The sequence below is a fragment of the Heterodontus francisci genome, chromosome 8 (assembly GCF_036365525.1).
Source record: "Heterodontus francisci isolate sHetFra1 chromosome 8, sHetFra1.hap1, whole genome shotgun sequence".
Lineage (NCBI taxonomy): Eukaryota > Metazoa > Chordata > Chondrichthyes > Heterodontiformes > Heterodontidae > Heterodontus > Heterodontus francisci.
The window spans coordinates 119933161-119960483 of record NC_090378.1 but is presented as its reverse complement, the minus strand read 5'-3'; the positions used below and the strand labels follow the sequence as shown (position 1 = coordinate 119960483).

At 44.2% G+C, this 27323-nt stretch overlaps 1 gene segment (V, D, J or C); it reads left to right on the top strand.

Moving 5' to 3' along the window:
- Nucleotides 1-19498, top strand: part of LOC137373112 (Ig kappa chain V-III region MOPC 321-like) — a 32944-nt gene extending 13446 nt beyond the window's left edge. Inside the window, 2 exon segments of the V gene segment in view lie at nt 14532-14577; nt 18553-19498. Coding sequence covers nt 14532-14577; nt 18553-18881 — 375 coding nt within the window.
- Nucleotides 19499-27323: the final 7825 nt, after the last annotated feature.

The window sequence follows — 27323 nt, the reverse complement described above, 5'->3', positions numbered from 1 at the left end:
CCCACCTCCTGTACTGACACGTCCACAGTTATATATAATATATAATAATGGACACACAGTCCCACCTCCTGCACTGACACGTCTCACAGTTAGATATAATATATAATAATGGACACACAGTCCCACCTCCTGGACTGACACATCCCACAGTTATATATAATATATAATAATGGACACACAGTCCCACCTCCTGTACTGACACATCCCACAGTTATATATAATATATAATAATGGACACACAGTCCCACATCCTGTACTGACATGTCCCACTGTTATATATAATATAATAATGGACACACAGTCCCACCTCCTGTACTGACACATCCCACTGTTATATATAATATATAATAATGGACACACAGTCCCACCTCCTGTACTGACACGTCCACAGTTATATATAATATATAATAATGGACACACAGTCCCACCTCCTGTACTGACACATCCCACAGTTATATATAATATATAATAATGGACACAAAGTCCCACCTCCTGGACTGACACATCCCACAGTTATATATAATCTATAATAATGGACACACAGTCCCACCTCCTGTACTGACACATCCCACAGTTATATATAATATATAATAATGGACACACAGTTCCACCTCCTGTACTGACACATCCCACAGTTATATATAATATATAATAATGGACACACAGTCCCACCTCCTGGACTGACACATCCCACAGTTATATATAATATATAATAATGGACACACAGTCCCACCTCTGTACTGACATGTCCCACTGTTATATCTAATATAATAATGGACACACAGTCCCAACTCCTGTACTGACATGTCCCACTGTTATATCTAATATAATAATGGACACACAGTCCCACCTCCTGTACTGACACATCCCACAGTTATATATAATATATAACAATGGACACACAGTCCCACCTCCTGTACTGACACATCCCACTGTTATATATAATATATAATAATGGACACACAGTCCCACCTCCTGTACTGACACATCCCACTGTTATATATAATATATAATAATGGACACACAGTCCCACCTCCTGTACTGACATGTCCCACAGATATATATAAAATATAATAATGGACACACAGTCCCACCTCCTGTACTGACACGTCCCACATTTATATATAATATATAATAATGGACACACAGTCTCACCTCCTCTACTGACACATCCCACAGATAGATATAATATATCATAATGGACACACAGTCCCACCTCCTGTATACTGACACATCCCAGAGTTATATATAATATATAATAATGGACACACAGTCTCACCTCCTGTACTGACACATCCCACAGCTATATGTAATATATAATAATGGACACACAGTCCCACCTCCTGTATACTGACACATCCCACAGTTATATATAATATATAATAATGGACACACAGTCCCACCTCCTGGACTAACACATCCCACAGTTATATATAATATATAATAATGGACACACAGTCTCACCTCCTGGACTGACACATCCCACAGTTATATATAATATATAATAATGGACACACAGTCCCACCTCCTGGACTGACACATCCCACAGTTATATATAATATATAATAATGGACACACAGTCCCACCTCCTGGACTGACACATCCCACAGTTATATATAATATATAATAATGGACACACAGTCCCACCTCCTGGACTGACACATCCCACAGTTATATATAATATATAATAATGGACACACAGTCTCACCTCCTGCACTGACGCATCCCACAGGTATATATAATATATAATAATGGACAGACAGTCCCACCTCCTGGACTGACACATCCCACAGTTATATATAATATATAATAATGGACACACAGTCCCACCTCCTGTACTGACACATCCCACAGTTATATATAATATATAATAATGGACACACAGTCCCACCTCCTGTACTGACACATCCCACAGTTATATATAATATATAATAATGGACACACAGTCCCACCTCCTGTACTGACACATCCCACAGTTATATATAATATATAATAATGGACACACAGTCCCACCTCCTGGACTGACACATCCCACAGTTATATATAATATAGAATAATGGACACACAGTCCCACCTCCTGGACTGACACATCCCACAGTTATATATAATATATAATAATGGACACACAGTCCCACCTCCTGGACTGACACATCCCACAGTTATATATAATATATAATAATGGACACACAGTCCCACCTCCTGTACTGACACGTCCCACAGTTATATATAATATATAATAATGGACACACAGTCCCACCTCCTGTACTGACACGTCCCACAGTTATATATAATATATAATAATGGACACACAGTCCCACCTCCTGTACTGACACGTCCCACAGTTATATATAATATATAATAATGGACACACAGTCCCACCTCCTGTACTGACACATCCCACAGTTATATATAATATAGAATAATGGACACACAGTCCCACCTCCTGGACTGACACATCCCACAGTTATATATAATATATAATAATGGACACACAGTCCCACCTCCTGGACTGACACGTCCCACAGTTATATATAATATATAATAATGGACACACAGTCCCACCTCCTGTACTGACACGTCCCACAGTTATATATAATATATAATAATGGACACACAGTCCCACCTCCTGTACTGACACGTCCCACAGTTATATATAATATATAATAATGGACACACAGTCCCACCTCCTGTACTGACACGTCCCACAGTTCTATATAAGATATAATAATGAACACACAGTCCCACCTCCGGTACTGACACGTCCCACAGTTATATATAATATATAATAATGGACACACAGTCCCACCTCCTGTACTGACACGTCCCACAGTTCTATATAAGATATAATAATGAACACACAGTCCCACCTCCGGTACTGACACATCCCACAGTTCTATATAATATATAAAAATGGACACACAGTCCCACCTCCTGCACTGACACGTCTCACAGTTATATATAATATATAATAATGGACACACAGTCCCACATCCTGGACTGACACGTCCCACAGTTATATATAATATATAATAATGGACACACAGTCCCACCTCCTGCACTGACACGTCTCACAGTTAGATATAATATATAATAATGGACACACAGTCCCGCCTCCTGTACTGACACATCCCACAGTTATATATAATATATAATAATGGACACACAGTCCCACCTCCTGTACTGACATGTCCCACTGTTATATATAATATAATAATGGACACACAGTCCCAACTCCTGTACTGACACATCCCACAGTTATATATATATTATAATAATGGACACACAGTCCCAACTCCTGTACTGACACATCCCACAGTTATATATAATATATAATAATGGACACGCAGTCCCACCTCCTGTACTGACATGTCCCACTGTTATATATAATATAATAATGGACACACAGTCCCACCTCCTGTACTGACACATCCCACTGTTATATATAATATATAATAATGGACACACAGTCCCACCTCCTGTACTGACATGTCCCACTGTTATATATAATATAATAATGGACACACAGTCCCAACTCCTGTACTGACACATCCCACAGTTATATATAATATATAATAATGGGCACACAGTCCCACCTCCTGTACTGACACATCCCACTGTTATATATAATATATAATAATGGACACACAGTCCCACCTCCTGTACTGACACGTCCCACAGTTATATATAATATATAATAATGGACACACAGTCCCACCTCCTGTACTGACACATCCCACAGTTATATATAATATATAATAATGGAGACACAGTCCCACCTCCTGTACTGACACGTCCCACAATTATATATAATATATAATAATGGACACACAGTCTCACCTCCTGTACTGACACATCCCACAGCTATATATAATATATAATAATGGAAACACAGTTCCACCTCCTGTATACTGACACATCCCACAGTTATATATAATATATAATAATGGACACACAGTCTCACCTCCTGTACTGACACATCCCACAGCTATATGTAATATATAATAATGGACACACAGTCCCACCTCCTGTATACTGACACATCCCACAGTTATATATAATATATAATAATGGACACACAGTCCCACCTCCTGGACTGACACATCCCACAGTTATATATAATATATAATAATGGACACACAGTCTCACCTCCTGGACTGACACATCCCACAGTTATATATAATATATAATAATGGACACACAGTCCCACCTCCTGGACTGACACATCCCACAGTTATATATAATATATAATAATGGACACACAGTCTCACCTCCTGGACTGACGCATCCCACAGTTATATATAATATATAATAATGGACACACAGTCCACCTCCTGGACTGACACATCCCACAGTTATATATAATATATAATAATGGACACACAGTCCCACCTCCTGGACTGACACATCCCACAGTTATATATAATATATAATAATGGACACACAGTCCCACCTCCTGGACTGACACATCCCACAGTTATATATAATATATAATAATGGACACACAGTCTCACCTCCTGCACTGACGCATCCCACAGTTATATATAATATATAATAATGGACACACAGTCTCACCTCCTGTACTGACACATCCCACAGCTATATATAATATATAATAATGGAAACACAGTTCCACCTCCTGTATACTGACACATCCCACAGTTATATATAATATATAATAATGGACACACAGTCTCACCTCCTGTACTGACACATCCCACAGCTATATGTAATATATAATAATGGACACACAGTCCCACCTCCTGTATACTGACACATCCCACAGTTATATATAATATATAATAATGGACACACAGTCCCACCTCCTGTACTGACACATCCCACAGTTATATATAATTTAAAATAATGGACACACAGTCCCACCTCCTGTACTGACACATCCCACAGTTATATATAATATATAATAATGGACACACAGTCCCACCTCCTGTATACTGACACATCCCACAGTTATATATAATATATAATAATGGACACACAGTCTCACCTCCTGTACTGACACATCCCACAGCTATATGTAATATATAATAATGGACACACAGTCCCACCTCCTGTATACTGACACATCCCACAGTTATATATAATATATAATAATGGACACACAGTCCCACCTCCTGTACTGACACATCCCACAGTTATATATAATTTAAAATAATGGACACACAGTCCCACCTCCTGTACTGACACATCCCACAGTTATATATAATATATAATAATGGACACACAGTCCCACCTCCTGGACTGACACATCCCACAGTTATATATAATATATAATAATGGACACACAGTCCCACCTCCTGGACTGACACATCCCACAGTTACATATAATATATAACAATGGACACACAGTCCCACCTCCTGCACTGACGCATCCCACAGTTATATATAATATATAATAATGGACAGACACTCCCACCTCCTGGACTGACACATCCCTCAGTTATATATAATATATAATAATGGGCACACAGTCCCACCTCCTGTACTGACACATCCCACAGTTATATATAATATATAATAATGGACAGACACTCCCACCTCCTGGACTGACACATCCCACAGTTATATATAATATATAATAATGGGCACACAGTCCCACCTCCTGTACTGACACATCCCACAGTTATATATAATATATAATAATGGACACACAGTTCCACCTCCTGTACTGACACATCCCACAGTTATATAGAATATATAATAATGGACACACAGTCCCACCTCCTGGACTGACACATCCCACAGTTATATATAATATAGAATAATGGACACACAGTCCCACCTCCTGAACTGACACATCCTACAGTTATATATAATATATAATAATGGACACACAGTCCCACCTCCTGGACTGACACATCCCACAGTTGTATATAATATAGAATAATGGACACACAGTCCCACCTCCTGGACTGACACATCCCACAGTTATATATAATATATAATAATGGACACACAGTCCCACCTCCTGTCCTGACACATTCCACAGTTATATATAATATATAATAATGGACACACAGTTCCACCTCCTGTACTGACACATCCCACAGTTATATATAATACATAATAATGGACACACAGTCCCACCTCCTGGACTGACACATCCCACAGTTATATATAATATATAATAATGGACACACAGTCCCACCTCCTGGACTGACACATCCCACAGTTATATATAATATATAATAATGGACACACATTCCCACCTCCTGTACTGACACATCCCACAGTTATATATAATTTAAAATAATGGACACACAGTCCCACCTCCTGTACTGACACATCCCACAGTTATATATAATATATAATAATGGACACACAGTCCCACCTCCTGGACTGACACATCCCACAGTTATATATAATATATAATAATGGACACACAGTCCCACCTCCTGGACTGACACATCCCACAGTTATATATAATATATAACAATGGACACACAGTCCCACCTCCTGTACTGACACATCCCACAGTTATATATAATATACAATAATGGACACACAGTCTCACCTCCTGTACTGACACATCCCACAGCTATATGTAATATATACTAATGGACACACAGTCCCACCTCCTGTATACTGACACATCCCACAGTTATATATAATATATAATAATGGACACACAGTCCCACCTCCTGGACTGACACATCCCACAGTTATATATAATATATAATAATGGACACACAGTCTCACCTCCTGGACTGACGCATCTCACAGTTATATATAATATATAATAATGGACACACAGTCCACCTCCTGGACTGACACATCCCACAGTTATATATAATATATAATAATGGACACACAGTCCCACCTCCTGGACAGACACATCCCACAGTTATATATAATATATAATAATGGACACACAGTCCCACCTCCTGGACTGACACATCCCACAGTTATATATAATATATAATAATGGACACACAGTCTCACCTCCTGCACTGACGCATCCCACAGTTATATATAATATATAATAATGGACACACAGTCCCACCTCCTGGACTGACACATCCCACAGTTATATATAATATATAATAATGGACAGACACTCCCACCTCCTGGACTGACACATCCCTCAGTTATATATAATATATAATAATGGGCACACAGTCCCACCTCCTGTACTGACACATCCCACAGTTATATATAATATATAATAATGGACACACAGTTCCACCTCCTGTACTGACACATCCCACAGTTATATAGAATATATAATAATGGACACACAGTCCCACCTCCTGGACTGACACATCCCACAGTTATATATAATATAGAATAATGGACACACAGTCCCACCTCCTGGACTGACACATCCTACAGTTATATATAATATATAATAATGGACACACAGTCCCACCTCCTGGACTGACACATCCCACAGTTGTATATAATATATAATAATGGATACACAGTCCCACCTCCTGGACTGACACATCCCACAGTTATATATAATATATAATAATGGACACACAGTCCCACCTCCTGTCCTGATACATCCCACAGTTATATATAATATATAATAATGGACACACAGTTCCACCTCCTGTACTGACACATCCCACAGTTATATATAATACATAATAATGGACACACAGTCCCACCTCCTGGACTGACACATCCCACAGTTATATATAATATATAATAATGGACACACAGTCCCACCTCCTGTCCTGATACATCCCACAGTTATATATAATATATAATAATGGACACACAGTCCCACCTCCTGGACTGACACATCCCACAGTTATATATAATATATAATAATGGACACACAGTCCCACCTCCTGTCCTGATACATCCCACAGTTATATATAATATATAATAATGGACACACAGTTCCACCTCCTGTACTGACACATCCCACAGTTATATATAATACATAATAATGGACACACAGTCCCACCTCCTGGACTGACACATCCCACAGTTGTATATAATATAGAATAATGGACACACAGTCCCACCTCCTGGACTGACACATCCCACAGTTATATATAATATATAATAATGGACACACAGTCCCACCTCCTGTCCTGATACATCCCACAGTTATATATAATATATAATAATGGACACACAGTTCCACCTCCTGTACTGACACATCCCACAGTTATATATAATACATAATAATGGACACACAGTCCCACCTCCTGGACTGACACATCCCACAGTTGTATATAATATAGAATAATGGACACACAGTCCCACCTCCTGGACTGACACATCCCACAGTTATATATAATATATAATAATGGACACACGGTCCCACCTCCTGTACTGACACGTCCCACAGTTATATATAATATATAATAATGGACACACAGTCCCACCTCCTGTACTGACACGTCCCACAGTTATATATAATATATAATAATGGACACACAGTCTCACCTCCTGTACTGAAACATCCCACAGCTATATATAATATATAATAATGGAAACACAGTTCCAACTCCTGTATACTGACACATCCCACAGTTATATATAATATATAATAATGGACACACAGTCTCACCTCCTGTACTGACACATCCCACAGCTATATGTAATATATAATAATGGACACACAGTCCCACCTCCTGTATACTGACACATCCCACAGTTATATATAATATATAATAATGGACACACAGTCCCACCTCCTGGACTGACACATCCCACAGTTATATATAATATATAATAATGGACACACAGTCTCACCTCCTGGACTGACACATCCCACAGTTATATATAATATATAATAATGGACACACAGTCCCACCTCCTGGACTGACACATCCCACAGTTATATATAATATATAATAATGGACACACAGTCTCACCTCCTGGACTGACGCATCCCACAGTTATATATAATATATAATAATGGACACACAGTCCACCTCCTGGACTGACACATCCCACAGTTATATATAATATATAATAATGGACACACAGTCCCACCTCCTGGACTGACAGATCCCACAGTTATATATAATATATAATAATGGACACACAGTCCCACCTCCTGGACTGACACATCCCACAGTTATATATAATATATAATAATGGACACACAGTCTCACCTCCTGCACTGACACATCCCACAGTTATATATAATATATAATAATGGACAGACAGTCCCACCTCCTGGACTGACACATCCCACAGTTATATATAATATATAATAATGGGCACACAGTCCCACCTCCTGTACTGACACATCCCACAGTTATATATAATATATAATAATGGACACACAGTTCCACCTCCTGTACTGACACATCCCACAGTTATATAGAATATATAATAATGGACACACAGTCCCACCTCCTGGACTGACACATCCCACAGTTATATATAATATAGAATAATGGACACACAGTCCCACCTCCTGTACTGACATGTCCCACAGTTATATATAATATATAACAATGGACACACAGTCCCACCTCCTGTACTGACATGTCCCACAGTTATATATAATATATAACAATGGACACACAGTCCCACCTCCTGTACTGACACATCCCACAGTTATATATAATATATAATAATGGACACACAGTCTCACCTCCTGTACTGACACATCTCACAGTTATATATAATATATAATAATGGACACACAGTCCCACCTCCTGTACTGACACATCCCACAGTTGTATATAATATATAATAATGGACACACAGTCCCACCTCCTGGACTGACACATCTCACAGTTATATATAATATATAATAATGGACACACAGTCCCACCTCCTGCACTGACACATCCCACAGTTATATATAATATATAATAATGGACACACAGTCTCACCTCCTGTACTGACACATCTCACAGTTATATATAATATATAATAATGGACACACAGTCCCACCTCCTGTACTGACACATCCCACAGTTGTATATAATATATAATAATGGACACACAGTCCCACCTCCTGGACTGACACATCTCACAGTTATATATAATATATAATAATGGACACACAGTCCCACCTCCTGCACTGACACATCCCACAGTTATATATAATATATAATAATGGACACACAGTCCCACCTCCTGTACTGACACATCCCACATTTATATATGTAATATAATTAATGAAGAACGTAAACTGATCAAATTAAACCATGACATTATGTTCACTGTCCACTACACCCCACTGCCCCTGTGGTGCCCACTGCTCATTGAAGGCTTAAGTTGTTCCTCGAACACTCCATGTGCACATATGAAGAGATGCTGAAAATATTTTCATTGAATTGGGATTCCAACTCTCCCGAGCACTGCTGCATGCAGCTTGGACACAGCAAGACACAGAAACAGTGAGAGGCAGACTGTGAGAGAGATACAGACCAAGGGAGAGACAGAATGAGTGAGAGAAGGTGGGAGAGGGACAGGGAGATATGCGTCGAGGCACAGAGACATGCACACAGACATTGAGAGAGAGACAGAAGGAAAGAGACACTCACATCCACACACACACAACGGGAGACACGCAGGCAATGAGAGACAAATACAGACTTTGAAAAAAAATGATAGAATTATAGAATGGTTACAGCACAGAAGAAGGCCATTCAGGCCATTATTTCTGTGCTGGATCTCTGAAAGAGCAATTCACCTCGTGACACTCCGGCACCTTCTCCCCGTCATCCTGCATATCCTTCCTTTTAGGAGAATAATCCAATTCCCTTTTGAATGCATCAATTGAACCTGCCTCCACCACACTCTCAGGCAGTGTATTCCAGATCCGAACTACTCCCTGTGTGAAAAAGTTTCTCCTCATGTCACCATTGCATCTTTTGCCAATTACCTTAAATCTCTGCCCTCTGGTTCTCGATCCTTCCACCAATGGTAATAGTTTCTCCCTATCTACTCTGTCCAGAGCCCTAATGATTTTGAATACCCCCATCAAATCTCCTCTCTACCTTCTCATCTCCAAGGAAATAGTCCCAGCTTCTCCAATTTATCCACATAACTATCCCTGGACCGATTCTTGTGAATCCTTTCTGCACCCTCTCTAATGCCTTCACTTCCTTCCTAAATTGTGTCACCCAGAACTGGACACAGTCCTCCAGTTGAGGCTGAACTAGTGTTTTATACAAGTTTAACATAACCTCCTTGCTCTTGTACTCTGTGCCCCTATTAATAAAGCCCAGGATACTGTATGCTTTATTAACCTCTCTCTCAACCTGTCCTGCCACCTTCAATGACTTCCGCACACTTAGGTCCCTCTGCTCCTGTACCCCCTTTAGAATTATACCCTTTATTTTATATTGTCTCTCCGCATTCTCTCTACCACATCACACTTCTCTGCATTTAAATTTCATCTGCCACTTGTCAGCCCATTCCACCAACCTGTCTGTATCCTTTTGAAGTTCTACACTGTCTTCCTCACAGTTCACATACTTCCAAGTTTTGTATCATCTGCAAATTTTGAAATTGTGCCCTGCACACCAAGGTCTAGGTCATTAATATATATTAGGAAAAGCAAGGGTCCCAACACTGATCCCTGAGGATCTCCACTACAAATCTTCCTCCAGCCTGAAAAACATCCATTAACTACTCTCTTTTTCCTGTCACTCAGCCAATTTTGTATCCATGTTGCTACTGTCCCTTTTATTCCATGAGCTAGAACTTTGCTCACCAGTCTGTTGTGTGGCACTGTATCAAACACCTTTTGAAAGTCCATGTACACAACATCAACAGCAACAACATTGCCCTCATCAACTCTCTCTGTTACCTCATCAAAAACTCCAACAAGTTAGTTAAACATGATTTGCCCTGAACAAATCATTGCTGGCTTTCCTTAACTAACTTGCACTTGTCCATGTGACTATTAATCTTGTCCCGAATTATTCTTTCTAGAAGTTTCCCCACCACTGATGTTAAACTGACTGGCTTGACATTGCTGGGCTTATCTTTACACCCTTTTTTTGAACAAGGGTGTTACATTTACAATTCTCCAATTCTCTGCCACCATCCCTGAGTTTAACGAAGACTGTAAAATTATGGCCAGTGGCTCTGCAATTTCCACTCTCACTCCCTCAGTATCCTTGGGTGCATCTCATCCGGTCCTGGTGTTTAATCCACTTTAAGTACAGACAGCCTATCCAATAACTCCTCTTTATCAATTTTAAACCCATCTGGTGTCTGAATTACCTTCTCTTTCACTATGACCTGTGCAGCATCTTCTCCCTTGATAAAGACAGATGGAAAGTATTCATTTCATACCTCAGCCATGCTCCTACCTCCATGTGTAAATCCCCTTTTTGGTCCCTATACGCCCCACTGCTCCTTTTACCACTCTTTTACTATATACATGCTGATACAAGATTATTAGATCCACTATTGTATTAGCTGCCAGTCTCTTTTCATACTCTCTCTTTTCTTCCCTTTGCCTTTTAAATTCCCCTCTGAGCCTTCTACATTCAGCCTGGTTCTCGATTGTAGGGGGAGGTGATGGTGTAGTGGTAATGTCACTTGACCAGTAATCCAGAGGCCCAGGCTAATTTTTTTTTTAGAGATACAGCATTGAAACAGGCCCTTCGGCCCACCGAGTCTGTGCCGACCATCAACCACCCATTTATACTAATCCTACACTAATTCCATATTCCTACCACATCCTCACCTGTACCCATATTTCCCTACCACCTACCTATACTAGGGGCAATTGCTAATGGCCAATTTACCTATCAATCTGCAAGTCTTTGGCATGTTTGAGGAAACCGGAGCACCCGGAGGAAACCCACGCAGACACAGAGAGAACTTGCAAACTCCACACAGGCAGTACCCAGAATTGAACCCGGGTCGCTGGAGCTGTGAGGCTGCGGTGCTAACCACTGCGCCACTGTGCCATTCTGGGGACATGTGTTTGAATCCCACCATGGCAGATAGTGAAATTTGAATTCAATTAATAAATCTGGAATTAAAAGCTGGTGGAATGGTGACCATGAAACCATTGTCGATTGTTGTAAAAACCCATCTGGTTCACTAATGTCCTTCAGGGAAGGAAATCTGCAGGCCTTACCTGGTCTGGCCTTCATGTGACTCCAGACCCACAGCAATGTGGTTGACTCTTAAATGCCTTCAGTGGGCAATTCGGGATGGGCAATAAATGCTGGCCTAGCCAGTGACGCCCATATCCCATGAACAAATAACAAAAGAAAATCCACCTGACATTTATCATAAGCAGACTTTTTCTTCTTTATCTTAACCTCCATCTCTTTTGTCATCCAGGGAGCTCTGGATTTGTTTGCCCCACGTTTCCCCTTCGTGGAAATACACCTTGGTTTTGCCCGAAATATCTCTTCTTTAAAAGCAGCCCATTGTTCAGTTACAGTTCTTGAATTTATCTGGGTCAGATCCATTCTTACCCGAAGAGAGAGAGAGACACAGGGGCACACACCGGGAAGTAAACACAGAGAGAGACACACACAAATACAGACGGAGAGACAGACACACACACAGAGGCACACACCGAGAAGGAAACACAGAGAGAGACACACACACAAATACAGACAGAGAGAGACACACACACAGAGGCACACACAGGGAAGGAAACACAGAGAGAGACACACACACAAATACAGACGGAGAGACAGACACACACACAGAGGCACACACCGAGAAGGAAACACAGAGAGAGACACACACACAAATACAGACAGAGAGAGACACACACACAGAGGCACACACAGGGAAGGAAACACAGAGAGAGACACACACACAAATACAGACGGAGAGACATACACACACACAGAGGCACACACCGAGAAGGAAACACAGAGAGAGACACACACACAAATACAGACAGAGAGAGACACACACACAGAGGCACACACAGGGAAGGAAACACAGAGAGAGACACACACACAAATATAGACGGAGAGACAGACACACACACAGAGGCACACACCGAGAAGGAAACACAGAGAGAGACACACACACAAATACAGACAGAGAGAGACACACACACAGAGGCACACACAGGGAAGGAAACACAGAGAGAGAGACACACACAAATACAGACGGAGAGACAGACACACACACAGAGGCACACACCGGGAAGTAAACACAGAGAGAGACACACACACAAATACAGACGGAGAGACAGACACACACACAGAGGCACACACCGAGAAGGAAACACAGAGAGAGACACACACACAAATACAGACAGAGAGACACACACACACAGAGGCACACACCGAGAAGGAAACACAGAGAGACACACACACACAAATACAGACAGAGAGAGAGACACACACAGAGGCACACACCGAGAAGGAAACAGAGAGAGAGAGACACACACAAATACAGACAGAGAGACAGACACACACACAGAGGCACACACAGGGAAAGAAACACAGAGAGAGAGAAAGAGAGACACACACACACACACACAAATACAGACAGAGAGAGAGAGACACAGTGACAGTGAAAGACAGAGAGAGTGTGAGAGTGAGTGAGTGAAACAGAGAGCAGAGGATATTGTACAGCCCCTGCACTGGAAGCTGTCAGTGTGGTTAACGTTTGGTAAAGGAACCAAGCTCAGACTGAGTAAGTAAACCTCAATCCTCCGTTATTAATCCTTTAAATACTGAAACTTTCTAAAACACAAATGCTGAATAGTGGAAGGAGCTGCAGTCAATGAAATGGTTCATTGAAGAGCACTGTGTATAACAGGGTGCCCAGCTGTATTTCTTTAGTTACATTCCCCCTTTAACCAGCAAGATATAAGTAACCAACTTTTACCGAGTGTGTAGAGGAGATCTGGACGTTTGCAGACTGTGGTCACATTCCTGCTCCATGGAGTGAAATCCCTCACTAGACTCCTGCCAGTCTCAGTGTGAGCTCTGGGTCTCTGTCACAGTCTCTGATATAACTGATCTCAGCACCAGCACAGTGAGATACCGAGGTCCCACCTCCCCCAGCTTTAACTCTGCTCTGTCCACTCCCTGCTTATCTCTTGTCAAAGTTCTGATGACAAACAGTGACAGCAGGGCTCCCAATCCAGTGGCTTCAGTGTTCCAGGGTTTTGGGGAGACTCTCAGTTGCTTTCTCTTTGGGTGAAGTTCAGGCCAATATTTATCTCTGAACCGACATTGCTAAAAATGCTCATTTATCTCACTGCTGTTTGTGGGATCTTGCTGTGCACAAATTGTCTGCCACATTTCCGACATTCCAACAGTGACTGCTCTTTAAACAAGTCCTTCATTGTCTGTAAATGACTTTGGGAGGTCCTGAGGTGTGAAATACTCGATATAAATACAAGTCTTTCTTTTCTTTTTATTAACCGGGAGCTCCCACAATACCCTGTTGATTAAAGCTGAACCCAGCAGAAAATCCACAGAAAACTGACTAATGTTTGTCTGATTTGTCTGTGTGTTTATTAGACATGACTGAGCAGATAGCAAGAGTTTCAGCAGCAACAAAGGTGTTACTCTAGTGCCCCTCCCACTTTCCCCATCGACTTACAAAATACTTACGGGGAAAGGGCTCAGCACCTGCCATCGACTGGTTAAATGTCACCCCTCTAGACTACAGGTCTCCCACAATCTGCTCTCCATCTCTCTCCTGAAGGCACTATTTCTGGCTGGGTCACAGCTCTACCCTCCCCAAGTGGCCTCATTCCTCCAAGTGTGAGCCGGGAGGTTGAGAATGGCAGGCTATTCGACTGTGAGGTGTTAGTGTTGTCTCAGTGGGTAGCACTCTCACCTCTGAGTCAGAATGTTGTGGCTTCAGGTCCCACTCCAGAGACTGGAGCACATAATCCAGGCTGACACTGCAGTGCAGTATTGAGGGAGTGCTGCATTGTCAGAGGTGCTGTCTTTCAGATGAGACAAACTGACGTCTGCCCTCTCAGGTGGATGTAAAGGATCCCACTGCGCTATTAGAAGAGCAGGGGAATTCTCCTCGGTGTCCTGGACAATGTTTATCACTCAACCAACACCATTAAAAATCAGATTATCTGCTCATTATCACTCAGCTGTCTGGGATCTTACTGTGAACAGTTGGCTGTAAAATACTTGAAGATATGCTGAGGTGGTGACAGGCGCTATAGAAATGCAAGTCTTTCTTTGAGGTTGGAGGCTCCTGATCCTGACCCTCGCCCATTGTCCGCACACTCTCACCTTCCAGGGGTCATGGGATCATTCGGAGCAGTGACCCTGCCTGACCCCAGTGCACTGAGACTAATTATAGCCTCACCCTTGACCTCACCCCAGTGCTGGGCAGGAAGGTTTTAAATGACATCTAGAACCTTCTACACTGACACCCAACCCTTCTCCATCCCTCCATCCTTCTCCCCCGTCTGAGACTAAACCAGACTGTTCACAGCCTTGGTGTCATATTTCTGACCTCATGTTCCGACCATCACTAAGACCCCCTATTTCCACCGCAGTAACATCACACGACTGTGTCCCTGCTCAGCTCATCTGCTCATCATCTACCTCACTTTCCTCCTTTATCTCCATTTGTGGCTCAGTGTCATATTTCTGTTTTATAATGCTCCTGTGAAGCGCATTGAGAGGTTTTAAGGGCTTAATGAGATTAAAGGCGCTATACACCACAGCTGCCACCATGTAATGAGAAGCTTTTTATGTTGTCTGATGCAACATTATTGAGGTATGTGGAGATCTGGCTGTTGAAGATCTCAAATAGTGGTGCTCACCTCATTAGCATACAAAGATCTTAAAGGTACATTATTCTTAAAAGCAATCACTGAACATATAAATACAAGTTATTGTTTTGGTTGTTGTTATTTCTGAAGTGTGTTGAGACAAGTCTGTTCCAGTGTTCCGGAGAAAGTTCTCCCGATGTGTATGTGTGATCTGAGATTTGTTAACACTGAGCCTGTTTCCTCCAGATAGACTGATCTATAGTTCGAGCTTCCTGTCAGGTTAACAGTGTCTTAAAGGGACACTGAGTCTTCAAACACTCTTACTATAACCATTTCAGTGCTGAATTTGTGGTAACCCTTCATTACAGATTTAAAAAACTGTCCAACACGATTTAACCATCTAAACATCAAACGATTCAATGTATTTATATTTAGACTAAACTTAGCAAGCTAGGCAAAACAGAAGGAAATCAAGAATTAATGGTTCTCACCTCTAATGGTTAAACACAAACAGGAGTTCATCAACCCAGCTGTCTGTTATCCAATGTGAATTCCAATGTAGAAACACCCACAGAGAGACACAGACGAATATACACATAGACCACTCAAATAGACTCAAAACATACAAATAAACACAGAATACACAAACACACAGCACAGAAATATAAACACACAGAACACACAAATATGAACACAGAATTTACAAAAATATATAGAGAACACAGAAGCATAGACATAGAACACAAAAATGCACAGATAATACAAATATACACTGAAACACATAAATACACAAAGAGCACACAAATACACAAAGAACAAAATAATATATATTGTTCCGACCAAGGTGGAAGAAATAAATATTAATTCAGTCCCACTTCTTCACGGGTCACAGCTGTTTCTTAGGAATAGAAGGAATAATAAAATAAATCAGTTTGTCACGTTCTTGATATGAAGTTCTTTAGTTGAATGAGGTGTCCCAGAGTTGAATAGTCGGATGCCACTCAAAGTCTCTCCAGGAGAAGTTGATGAACAGTCTGTGATGGGTCGGCGTTCAGGGCAATTCGGCTACAGTAGGCGTCACACAGGACTTTTGGCAGGGGTGTAGCAACAGGTCTGCTGAGGGCTCACAGCAGCAGTATTGCAGTAGAAGCTTTCTTCAGGTTCCAGGATTTCCCAAAACACAGCAGGCAACAGGAACCATGCTGGATGCAGGAATTCTTCAGAGACAGGAGGCAATCGGAATCTGCCACCTTTCAAATACAAGGTTTCTTTTCAAGAGATGCAAGTATCCTTTACAGAGAGAGGTCTTTTTTGGTCTTCAACTTTGATCTCAAGGCAGATCAGCAACCAAATTTCAAATGCCTGCTTTTTGTCTAACTCATTGGATTTTAAAAGGGTCTGAAGTGACAGTAAACCTTCCTGAGCCAATCACATGACCAGACATAGAGTATCCACTGTCATTCAAAGTGATGCTCTGAGGAGGTCAAAAACCCCTTGGCAGGCTTCCTTGAAACGGTTTGCTTTTCCTATTCTTGTATACAAAGTCAACATCCAAAAATTTCAGCTAGTTGCAGGTGTCCATGTCCACTGGAAATCCTGTTTTCAATTTTTAAAAACACACAGAATTCTAAGATTTTAGTACAAAAATAAATCTCTTGTAACAATATGCAGAACACACACATATACACAGAACAAATAAATATATACTCAGAATACATAAATATTTATAGAACACACAAATATATATAGAACACATAAATATACACACAGAACACACAAATATACACACAGGAAACACAGATATACACAGAATATGCAAAAATGCACAAAGAACACATATACCCACAACACACAAATATATACACCGAGCACACAAACATGCAGTGATTAACAGTTTTTCTCTTCTCTTTCAGGCCGAGAGAAGTCTCAACCCACACTGACCCTGCTGCCCCCCTCGGAGGAGGAGGTCAAGGCCAAGGGCACTGCCACCCTGGTGTGCCTTGCCGATCACTTCTATCCCGATGAAGTGGGGGTAGAGTGGAAGAAGGACGGTGCAGCCATTTCGGCCGGGGTTCAGACCAGCAACTACCTGCGAGCTTCGGATAGCACCTACAGTGTCAGCAGCCTGCTGACCCTCTCTGGCTCTGACTGGGAGTCCAACGCCCGCTTCTCCTGTGCCCTGATCCATGAGACCCTCTCCTCTCCCCTCAGTAAGAGTGTGAGCAGATCAGAATGTGTGTAGAGTGTTAGAGACAGTCCGCAGAGGAGACACAACTTTAAATATAACAGGGGTGAGCTGGGAGGATAAAGGTAATTTTCAACACGGAATTTCAACTCTCTTCCTTCTCGTGACTGGGTCTGAGACACTTCTGAGGATCAGGGGTTAAGGCTCGAAATTGGGACAGTGTAGAGGGAGCTTTACTCTGTATCTAACCCGTACTGTACCTGCCCTGGGAGTATTTGATTGGACAATGTAGACGGAGCTTTACTCTGTATCTAACCCGTACTGTACCTGCCCTGGGAGTGTTTGATTGGACAATGTAGACTCGTGATGCCAAGTAAAACCTCTCTAAGATGCTGAAGACTGTCAGCTGAGCTAAAATAATGTGAACCTCAGAATTCGCCGCTCAGTAAACCAGACCTCCTTCCTGCTCACTCTGCAGTTACAATTTAAAGTTTAGTCTCTGTTTAAAGCGACAGGATTCTCATGTTATTGAGAAAATCGCCACAACTGTTTTAATAAACCTCCATTCTCCCTGTGAATTTCTCCAGCTACCTCTCGCTGGGCTGTTTATTCAAGTCTTTTTTCTGTAAAGGTAAATCAGTAAAAGGTAATAAACATTAAGAATATTCAGTAAATGTCTTGGGAGTGCTTTGGAAATGTCCCACCTTCCTGTCAGCTGATTGGCTGCATTTCAGCAAGTGAATCTGATGATTGGCTGGTTGACCTGTCAATCAATAACATGTCAGAAGCAGAATTGATTCATAGCCAATTGTAAATCATATTAAAATGATCAGTTTTATCTCAAATCCCTTGAGATTACAAGATTAAAAACAGAAACTGAAAGCAGCTGGAATTAAATCATCACAATCCCAGCATTCACACTTCACTCTTCACACTGGAGGTGTTGGTGTAGCCCCAGCTGGTGGGATCGCACTGTGCACTCTGTGCTGACTGCTGAGTAATACCTGAAATGAGCCTGGGACAATCTCAGGGCTGGAGGCCACACTCACAATGTTCATTTCTCCCACCTTAACCAATGCCTCATGGTAACAGTACAAAACTGAACCAAGTGAGGTCTCAGTTTAGAGAGAGGAGCAGTCAGGGTATCATTGTGTACATGACCCTGAGTGTGGGTGTGACTGTTACCCAGTACTGTCTGTAGGTGAGTGTCTCTGAGTGTGGGGGTATTACCCAGTACTATCTGTAGGTGAGTGTCTCTGAGTGTGGGGGTGTTACCCAGTACTGTCTGTAGGTGTGTGTCTCTGAGTGTGGGTGTGTTACCCAGTACTGTCTGTAGGTGTGTGTCTCTGAGTGTGGGTGTGTTACCCAGTACTGTCTGTAGGTGTGTGTCTCTGAGTGTGGGTGTGTTACCCAGTACTGTCTGTAGGTGAGTGTCTCTGAGTGTGGGTGTGTCACCCAGTGCTGTCTGTAGGTGTGTGTCTCTGAGTATGGGTGTCTCACCCAGTACTGTCTGTAGGTGTGTGTCTCTGAGTGTGGGTGTGTCACCCAGTACTGTCTGTAGGTGTGTGTCTCTGAGTGTGGGTGTTTTACCCAGTACTGTCTGTAGGTGTGTGTCTCTGAGTGTGGGTGTGTTACCCAGTACTGTCTGTAGGTGCGTGTCTCTGAGTGTGGATGTGTTACCCAGTACTGTCTGTCAGTGAGTGTCTCTGAATGTGGGTGTATTACCCAGTACTGTCTGTAGGTGTGTGTCTCTGAGTGTGGGTGTGTTACCCAGTACTGTCTGTAGGTGCGTGTCTCTGAGTGTGGATGTGTTACCCAGTACTGTCTGTCAGTGAGTGTCTCTGAATGTGGGTGTGTTACCCAGTACTGTCTGTCAGTGTGTGTCTCTGAGTGTGGGTGTGTTACCCAGGACTGTCTGCAGGTGTGTGTCTCTGAGAGTGGGTGCGTTCCCCAGTACTGTCTGTAGGTGTGTGTCTCTGAGTGTGGGTGTATTACCCAGTACTGTCTGTAGGTGTGTGTCTCTGAGTGTGGGTGTGTTACCCAGTACTGTCTGTAGGTGCGTGTCTCTGAGAGTGGGTGCGTTCCCCAGTACTGTCTGTAGGTGTGTGTCTCTGAGTGTAGGTGTGTCACCCAGTACTGTCTGTCGGTGTGTGTCTCTGAGTGTGGGTGTATTACCCAGTACTGTCTGTAGGTGAGTGTCTCTGAATGTGGATGTGTTACCCAGTACTGTCTGTCAGTGAGTGTCTCTGAATGTGGGTGTGTTACCCAGTACTGTCTGTAGGTGTGTGTCTCTGAGTGTGGGTGTGTTACCCAGTACTGTCTGTAGGTGAGTGTCTCTGAGTGTGGATGTGTTACCCAGTACTGTCTGTCAGTGAGTGTCTCTGAATGTGGGTGTGTTACCCAGTACTGTCTGTAGGTGTGTGTCTCTGAATGTGGGTGTATTACCCAGGACTGTCTGCAGGTGTGTGTCTCTGAGAGTGGGTGCGTTCCCCAGTGCTGTCTGTAGGTGTGTGTCTCTGAATGTGGGTGTATTACCCAGTACTGTCTGTAGGTGAGTGTCTCTGAGTGTGGGTGTGTTACCCAGGACTGTCTGCAGGTGTGTGTCTCTGAGAGTGGGTGCGTTCCCCAGTACTGTCTGTAGGTGTGTGTCTCTGAGTGTGGGTGCATTACCCAGTACTGTCTGTAGGTGTGTGTCTCTGAGTGTGGGTGTGTTACCCAGTACTGTCTGTAGGTGTGTGTCTCTGAGTGTAGGTGTGTTACCCAGTACTGTCTGTAGGTGTGTGTCTCTGAGTGTGGGTGTGTTACCCAGTACTGTCTGTAGGTGTGTGTCTCTGAGAGTGGGTGCGTTCCCCAGTGCTGTCTGTAGGTGTGTGTCTCTGAGTGTGGGTGTGTTACCCAGTACTGTCTGTAGGTGTGTGTCTCTGAGTGTGGGTGTATTACCCAGTACTGTCTGTAGGTGAGTGTCTCTGAGTGTGGGTGTGTTACCCAGTACTGTCTGTAGGTGTGTGTCTCTGAGTGTGGGTGTGTTACCCAGTACTGTCTGTAGGTGTGTGTCTCAGAGAGTGGATGCGTTCCCCAGTGCTGTCTGTAGGTGTGTGTCTCTGAGTGTGGGTGTGTTACCCAGTACTGTCTGTAGGTGTGTGTCTCTGAATGTGGGTGTATTACCCAGTACTGTCTGTAGGTGAGTGTCTCTGAGTGTGGGTGTGTTACCCAGGACTGTCTGCAGGTGTGTGTCTCTGAGAGTGGGTGCGTTCCCCAGTACTGTCTGTAGGTGTGTGTCTCTGAGTGTAGGTGTGTCACCCAGTACTGTCTGTCGGTGTGTGTCTCTGAGTGTGGGTGTATCACCCAGTACTGTCTGTCAGTGTGTGTCTCTGAGAGTGGGTGCGTTCCCCATTACTGTCTGTAGGTGTGTGTCTCTGAGTGTGGATGTGTTACCCAGTACTGTCTGTCGGTGCGTGTCTCTGAGTGTGGATGTGTTACCCAGTACTGTCTGTCAGTGAGTGTCTCTGAATGTGGGTGTGTTACCCAGTACTGTCTGTAGGTGCGTGTCTCTGAGTGTGGGTGTGTTACCCAGTACTGTCTGTAGGTGCGTGTCTCTGAGTGTGGATGTGTTACCCAGTACTGTCTGTCAGTGAGTGTCTCTGAATGTGGGTGTGTTACCCAGTACTGTCTGTCAGTGTGTGTCTCTGAGTGTGGGTGTGTTACCCAGTACTGTCTGTAGGTGTGTGTCTCTGAATGTGGGTGTATTACCCAGGACTGTCTGTAGGTGTGTGTCTCTGAGAGTGGGTGCGTTCCCCAGTACTGTCTGTAGGTGTGTGTCTCTGAGTGTGGGTGTATTACCCAGTACTGTCTGTCAGTGTGTGTCTCTGAGTGTGGGTGTATTACCCAGTACTGTCTGTAGGTGTGTGTCTCTGAGTGTGGGTGTATTACCCAGTACTGTCTGTAGGTGTGTGTCTCTGAGTGTGGGTGTGTTACCCAGTACTGTCTGTAGGTGTGTGTCTCTGAGTGTGGGTGTGTTACCCAGTACTGTCTGTAGGTGTGTGTCTCTGAGTGTGGGTGTGTTACCCAGTACTGTCTGTAGGTGTGTGTCTCTGAGAGTGGGTGCGCTCCCCAGTGCTGTCTGTAGGTGTGTGTCTCTGAGTGTGGGTGTGTTACCCAGTACTGTCTGTAGGTGTGTGTCTCTGAGTGTGGGTGTGTTACCCAGGACTGTCTGCAGGTGTGTGTCTCTGAGAGTGGGTGCGTTCCCCAGTACTGTCTGTAGGTGTGTGTCTCTGAGTGTGGATGTGTTACCCAGTACTGTCTGTAGGTGAGTGTCTCTGAGAGTGGGTGCGTTCCCCAGTACTGTCTGTAGGTGTGTGTCTCTGAGTGTAGGTGTGTCACCCAGTACTGTCTGTCGGTGTGTGTCTCTGAGTGTGGGTGTATTACCCAGTACTGTCTGTAGGTGAGTGTCTCTGAATGTGGGTGCGTTACCCAGTACTGTCTGTAGGTGTGTGTCTCTGAGTGTGGGTGTATTACCCAGTACTGTCTGTCAGTGTGTGTCTCTGAGTGTGGGTGTGTTACCCAGGACTGTCTGCAGGTGTGTGTCTCTGAGAGTGGGTGCGTTCCCCAGTATTGTCTGTAGGTGTGTGTCTCTGAGTGTGGGTGTGTTACCCAGTACTGTCTGTAGGTGCGTGTCTCTGAGTGTGGATGTGTTACCCAGTACTGTCTGTCAGTGAGTGTCTCTGAATGTGGGTGTGTTACCCAGTACTGTCTGTAGGTGTGTGTCTCTGAATGTGGGTGTATTACCCAGGACTGTCTGCAGGTGTGTGTCTCTGAGAGTGGGTGCGTTCCCCAGTACTGTCTGTAGGTGTGTGTCTCTGAGTGTGGGTGTGTTACCCAGTACTGTCTGTAGGTGCGTGTCTCTGAGTGTGGATGTGTTACCCAGTACTGTCTGTCAGTGAGTGTCTCTGCAAGTGGGTGTGTTACCCAATACTGTCTGTAGGTGAGTGTCTCTGAGTGTGGGTGTGTTACCCTGTACTGTCTGTAGGTGTGTGTCTCATGGAGTGGATGCGTTCCCCAGTGCTGTCTGTAGGTGTGTGTCTCTGAGTGTGGGTGTGTTACCCAGTACTGTCTGTAGGTGTGTGTCTCTGAATGTGGGTGTATTACCCAGTACTGTCTGCAGGTGAGTGTCTCTGAGTGTGGGTGTGTTACCCAGGACTGTCTGCAGGTGTGTGTCTCTGAGTGTGGGTGTGTTACCCAGTACTGTCTGTAGGTGAGTGTCTCTGAGTGTGGATGTGTTACCCAGTACTGTCTGTCAGTGAGTGTCTCTGAATGTGGGTGTGTTACCCAGTACTGTCTGTAGGTGTGTGTCTCTGAATGTGGGTGTATTACCCAGGACTGTCTGCAGGTGTGTGTCTCTGAGAGTGGGTGCGTTCCCCAGTGCTGTCTGTAGGTGTGTGTCTCTGAATGTGGGTGTATTACCCAGTACTGTCTGTAGGTGAGTGTCTCTGAGTGTGGATGCGTTCCCCAGTGCTGTCTGTAGGTGTGTGTCTCTGAGTGTGGGTGTGTTACCCAGTACTGTCTGTAGGTGTGTGTCTCTGAGTGTGGGTGCATTACCCAGTACTGTCTGTAGGTGTGTGTCTCTGAGTGTGGGTGTGTTACCCAGTACTGTCTGTAGGTGTGTGTCTCTGAGTGTAGGTGTGTTACCCAGTACTGTCTGTAGGTGTGTGTCTCTGAGTGTGGGTGTGTTACCCAGTACTGTCTGTAGGTGTGTGTCTCTGAGAGTGGGTGCGTTCCCCAGTGCTGTCTGTAGGTGTGTGTCTCTGAGTGTGGGTGTGTTACCCAGTACTGTCTGTAGGTGTGTGTCTCTGAGTGTGGGTGTATTACCCAGTACTGTCTGTAGGTGAGTGTCTCTGAGTGTGGGTGTGTTACCCAGTACTGTCTGTAGGTGTGTGTCTCTGAGTGTGGGTGTGTTACCCAGTACTGTCTGTAGGTGTGTGTCTCAGAGAGTGGATGCGTTCCCCAGTGCTGTCTGTAGGTGTGTGTCTCTGAGTGTGGGTGTGTTACCCAGTACTGTCTGTAGGTGTGTGTCTCTGAATGTGGGTGTATTACCCAGTACTGTCTGTAGGTGAGTGTCTCTGAGTGTGGGTGTGTTACCCAGGACTGTCTGCAGGTGTGTGTCTCTGAGAGTGGGTGCGTTCCCCAGTACTGTCTGTAGGTGTGTGTCTCTGAGTGTAGGTGTGTCACCCAGTACTGTCTGTCGGTGTGTGTCTCTGAGTGTGGGTGTATCACCCAGTACTGTCTGTCAGTGTGTGTCTCTGAGAGTGGGTGCGTTGCCCATTACTGTCTGTAGGTGTGTGTCTCTGAGTGTGGATGTGTTACCCAGTACTGTCTGTCGGTGCGTGTCTCTGAGTGTGGATGTGTTACCCAGTACTGTCTGTCAGTGAGTGTCTCTGAATGTGGGTGTGTTACCCAGTACTGTCTGTAGGTGCGTGTCTCTGAGTGTGGGTGTGTTACCCAGTACTGTCTGTAGGTGCGTGTCTCTGAGTGTGGATGTGTTACCCAGTACTGTCTGTCAGTGAGTGTCTCTGAATGTGGGTGTGTTACCCAGTACTGTCTGTCAGTGTGTGTCTCTGAGTGTGGGTGTGTTACCCAGTACTGTCTGTAGGTGTGTGTCTCTGAATGTGGGTGTATTACCCAGGACTGTCTGCAGGTGTGTGTCTCTGAGAGTGGGTGCGTTCCCCAGTACTGTCTGTAGGTGTGTGTCTCTGAGTGTGGGTGTATTACCCAGTACTGTCTGTCAGTGTGTGTCTCTGAGTGTGGGTGTATTACCCAGTACTGTCTGTAGGTGTGTGTCTCTGAGTGTGGGTGTATTACCCAGTACTGTCTGTAGGTGTGTGTCTCTGAGTGTGGGTGTGTTACCCAGTACTGTCTGTAGGTGTGTGTCTCTGAGTGTGGGTGTGTTACCCAGTACTGTCTGTAGGTGTGTGTCTCTGAGTGTGGGTGTGTTACCCAGTACTGTCTGTAGGTGTGTGTCTCTGAGAGTGGGTGCGCTCCCCAGTGCTGTCTGTAGGTGTGTGTCTCTGAGTGTGGGTGTGTTACCCAGTACTGTCTGTAGGTGTGTGTCTCTGAGTGTGGGTGTGTTACCCAGGACTGTCTGCAGGTGTGTGTCTCTGAGAGTGGGTGCGTTCCCCAGTACTGTCTGTAGGTGTGTGTCTCTGAGTGTGGATGTGTTACCCAGTACTGTCTGTAGGTGAGTGTCTCTGAGAGTGGGTGCGTTCCCCATTACTGTCTGTAGGTGTGTGTCTCTGAGTGTAGGTGTGTCACCCAGTACTGTCTGTCGGTGTGTGTCTCTGAGTGTGGGTGTATTACCCAGTACTGTCTGTAGGTGAGTGTCTCTGAATGTGGGTGCGTTACCCAGTACTGTCTGTAGGTGTGTGTCTCTGAGTGTGGGTGTATTACCCAGTACTGTCTGTCAGTGTGTGTCTCTGAGTGTGGGTGTTTTACCCAGGACTGTCTGCAGGTGTGTGTCTCTGAGAGTGGGTGCGTTCCCCAGTACTGTCTGTAGGTGTGTGTCTCTGAGTGTGGGTGTGTTACCCAGTACTGTCTGTAGGTGCGTGTCTCTGAGTGTGGATGTGTTACCCAGTACTGTCTGTCAGTGAGTGTCTCTGAATGTGGGTGTGTTACCCAGTACTGTCTGTAGGTGTGTGTCTCTGAATGTGGGTGTATTACCCAGGACTGTCTGCAGGTGTGTGTCTCTGAGAGTGGGTGCGTTCCCCAGTACTGTCTGTAGGTGTGTGTCTCTGAGTGTGGGTGTGTTACCCAGTACTTTCTGTAGGTGCGTGTCTCTGAGTGTGGATGTGTTACCCAGTACTGTCTGTCAGTGAGTGTCTCTGCAAGTGGGTGTGTTACCCAGTACTGTCTGTAGGTGAGTGTCTCTGAGTGTGGGTGTGTTACCCTGTACTGTCTGTAGGTGTGTGTCTCAGAGAGTGGATGCGTTCCCCAGTGCTGTCTGTAGGTGTGTGTCTCTGAGTGTGGGTGTGTTACCCAGTACTGTCTGTAGGTGTGTGTCTCTGAATGTGGGTGTATTACCCAGTACTGTCTGCAGGTGAGTGTCTCTGAGTGTGGGTGTGTTACCCAGGACTGTCTGCAGGTGTGTGTCTCTGAGAGTGGGTGCGTTCCCCAGTACTGTCTGTAGGTGAGTGTCTCTGAGAGTGGGTGCATTACCCAGTACTGTCTGTAGGTGTGTGTCTCTGAGTGTGGGTGTGTTACCCAGTACTGTCTGTAGGTGTGTGTCTCTGAGTGTGGGTGTGTTACCCAGTACTGTCTGTAGGTGTGTGTCTCTGAGTGTGGGTGTGTTACCCAGTACTGTCTGTAGGTGTGTGTCTCTGAGAGTGGGTGCGTTCCCCAGTGCTGTCTGTAGGTGTGTGTCTCTGAGTGTGGGTGTGTTACCCAGTACTGTCTGTAGGTGTGTGTCTCTGAATGTGGGTGTATTACCCAGTACTGTCTGTAGGTGTGTGT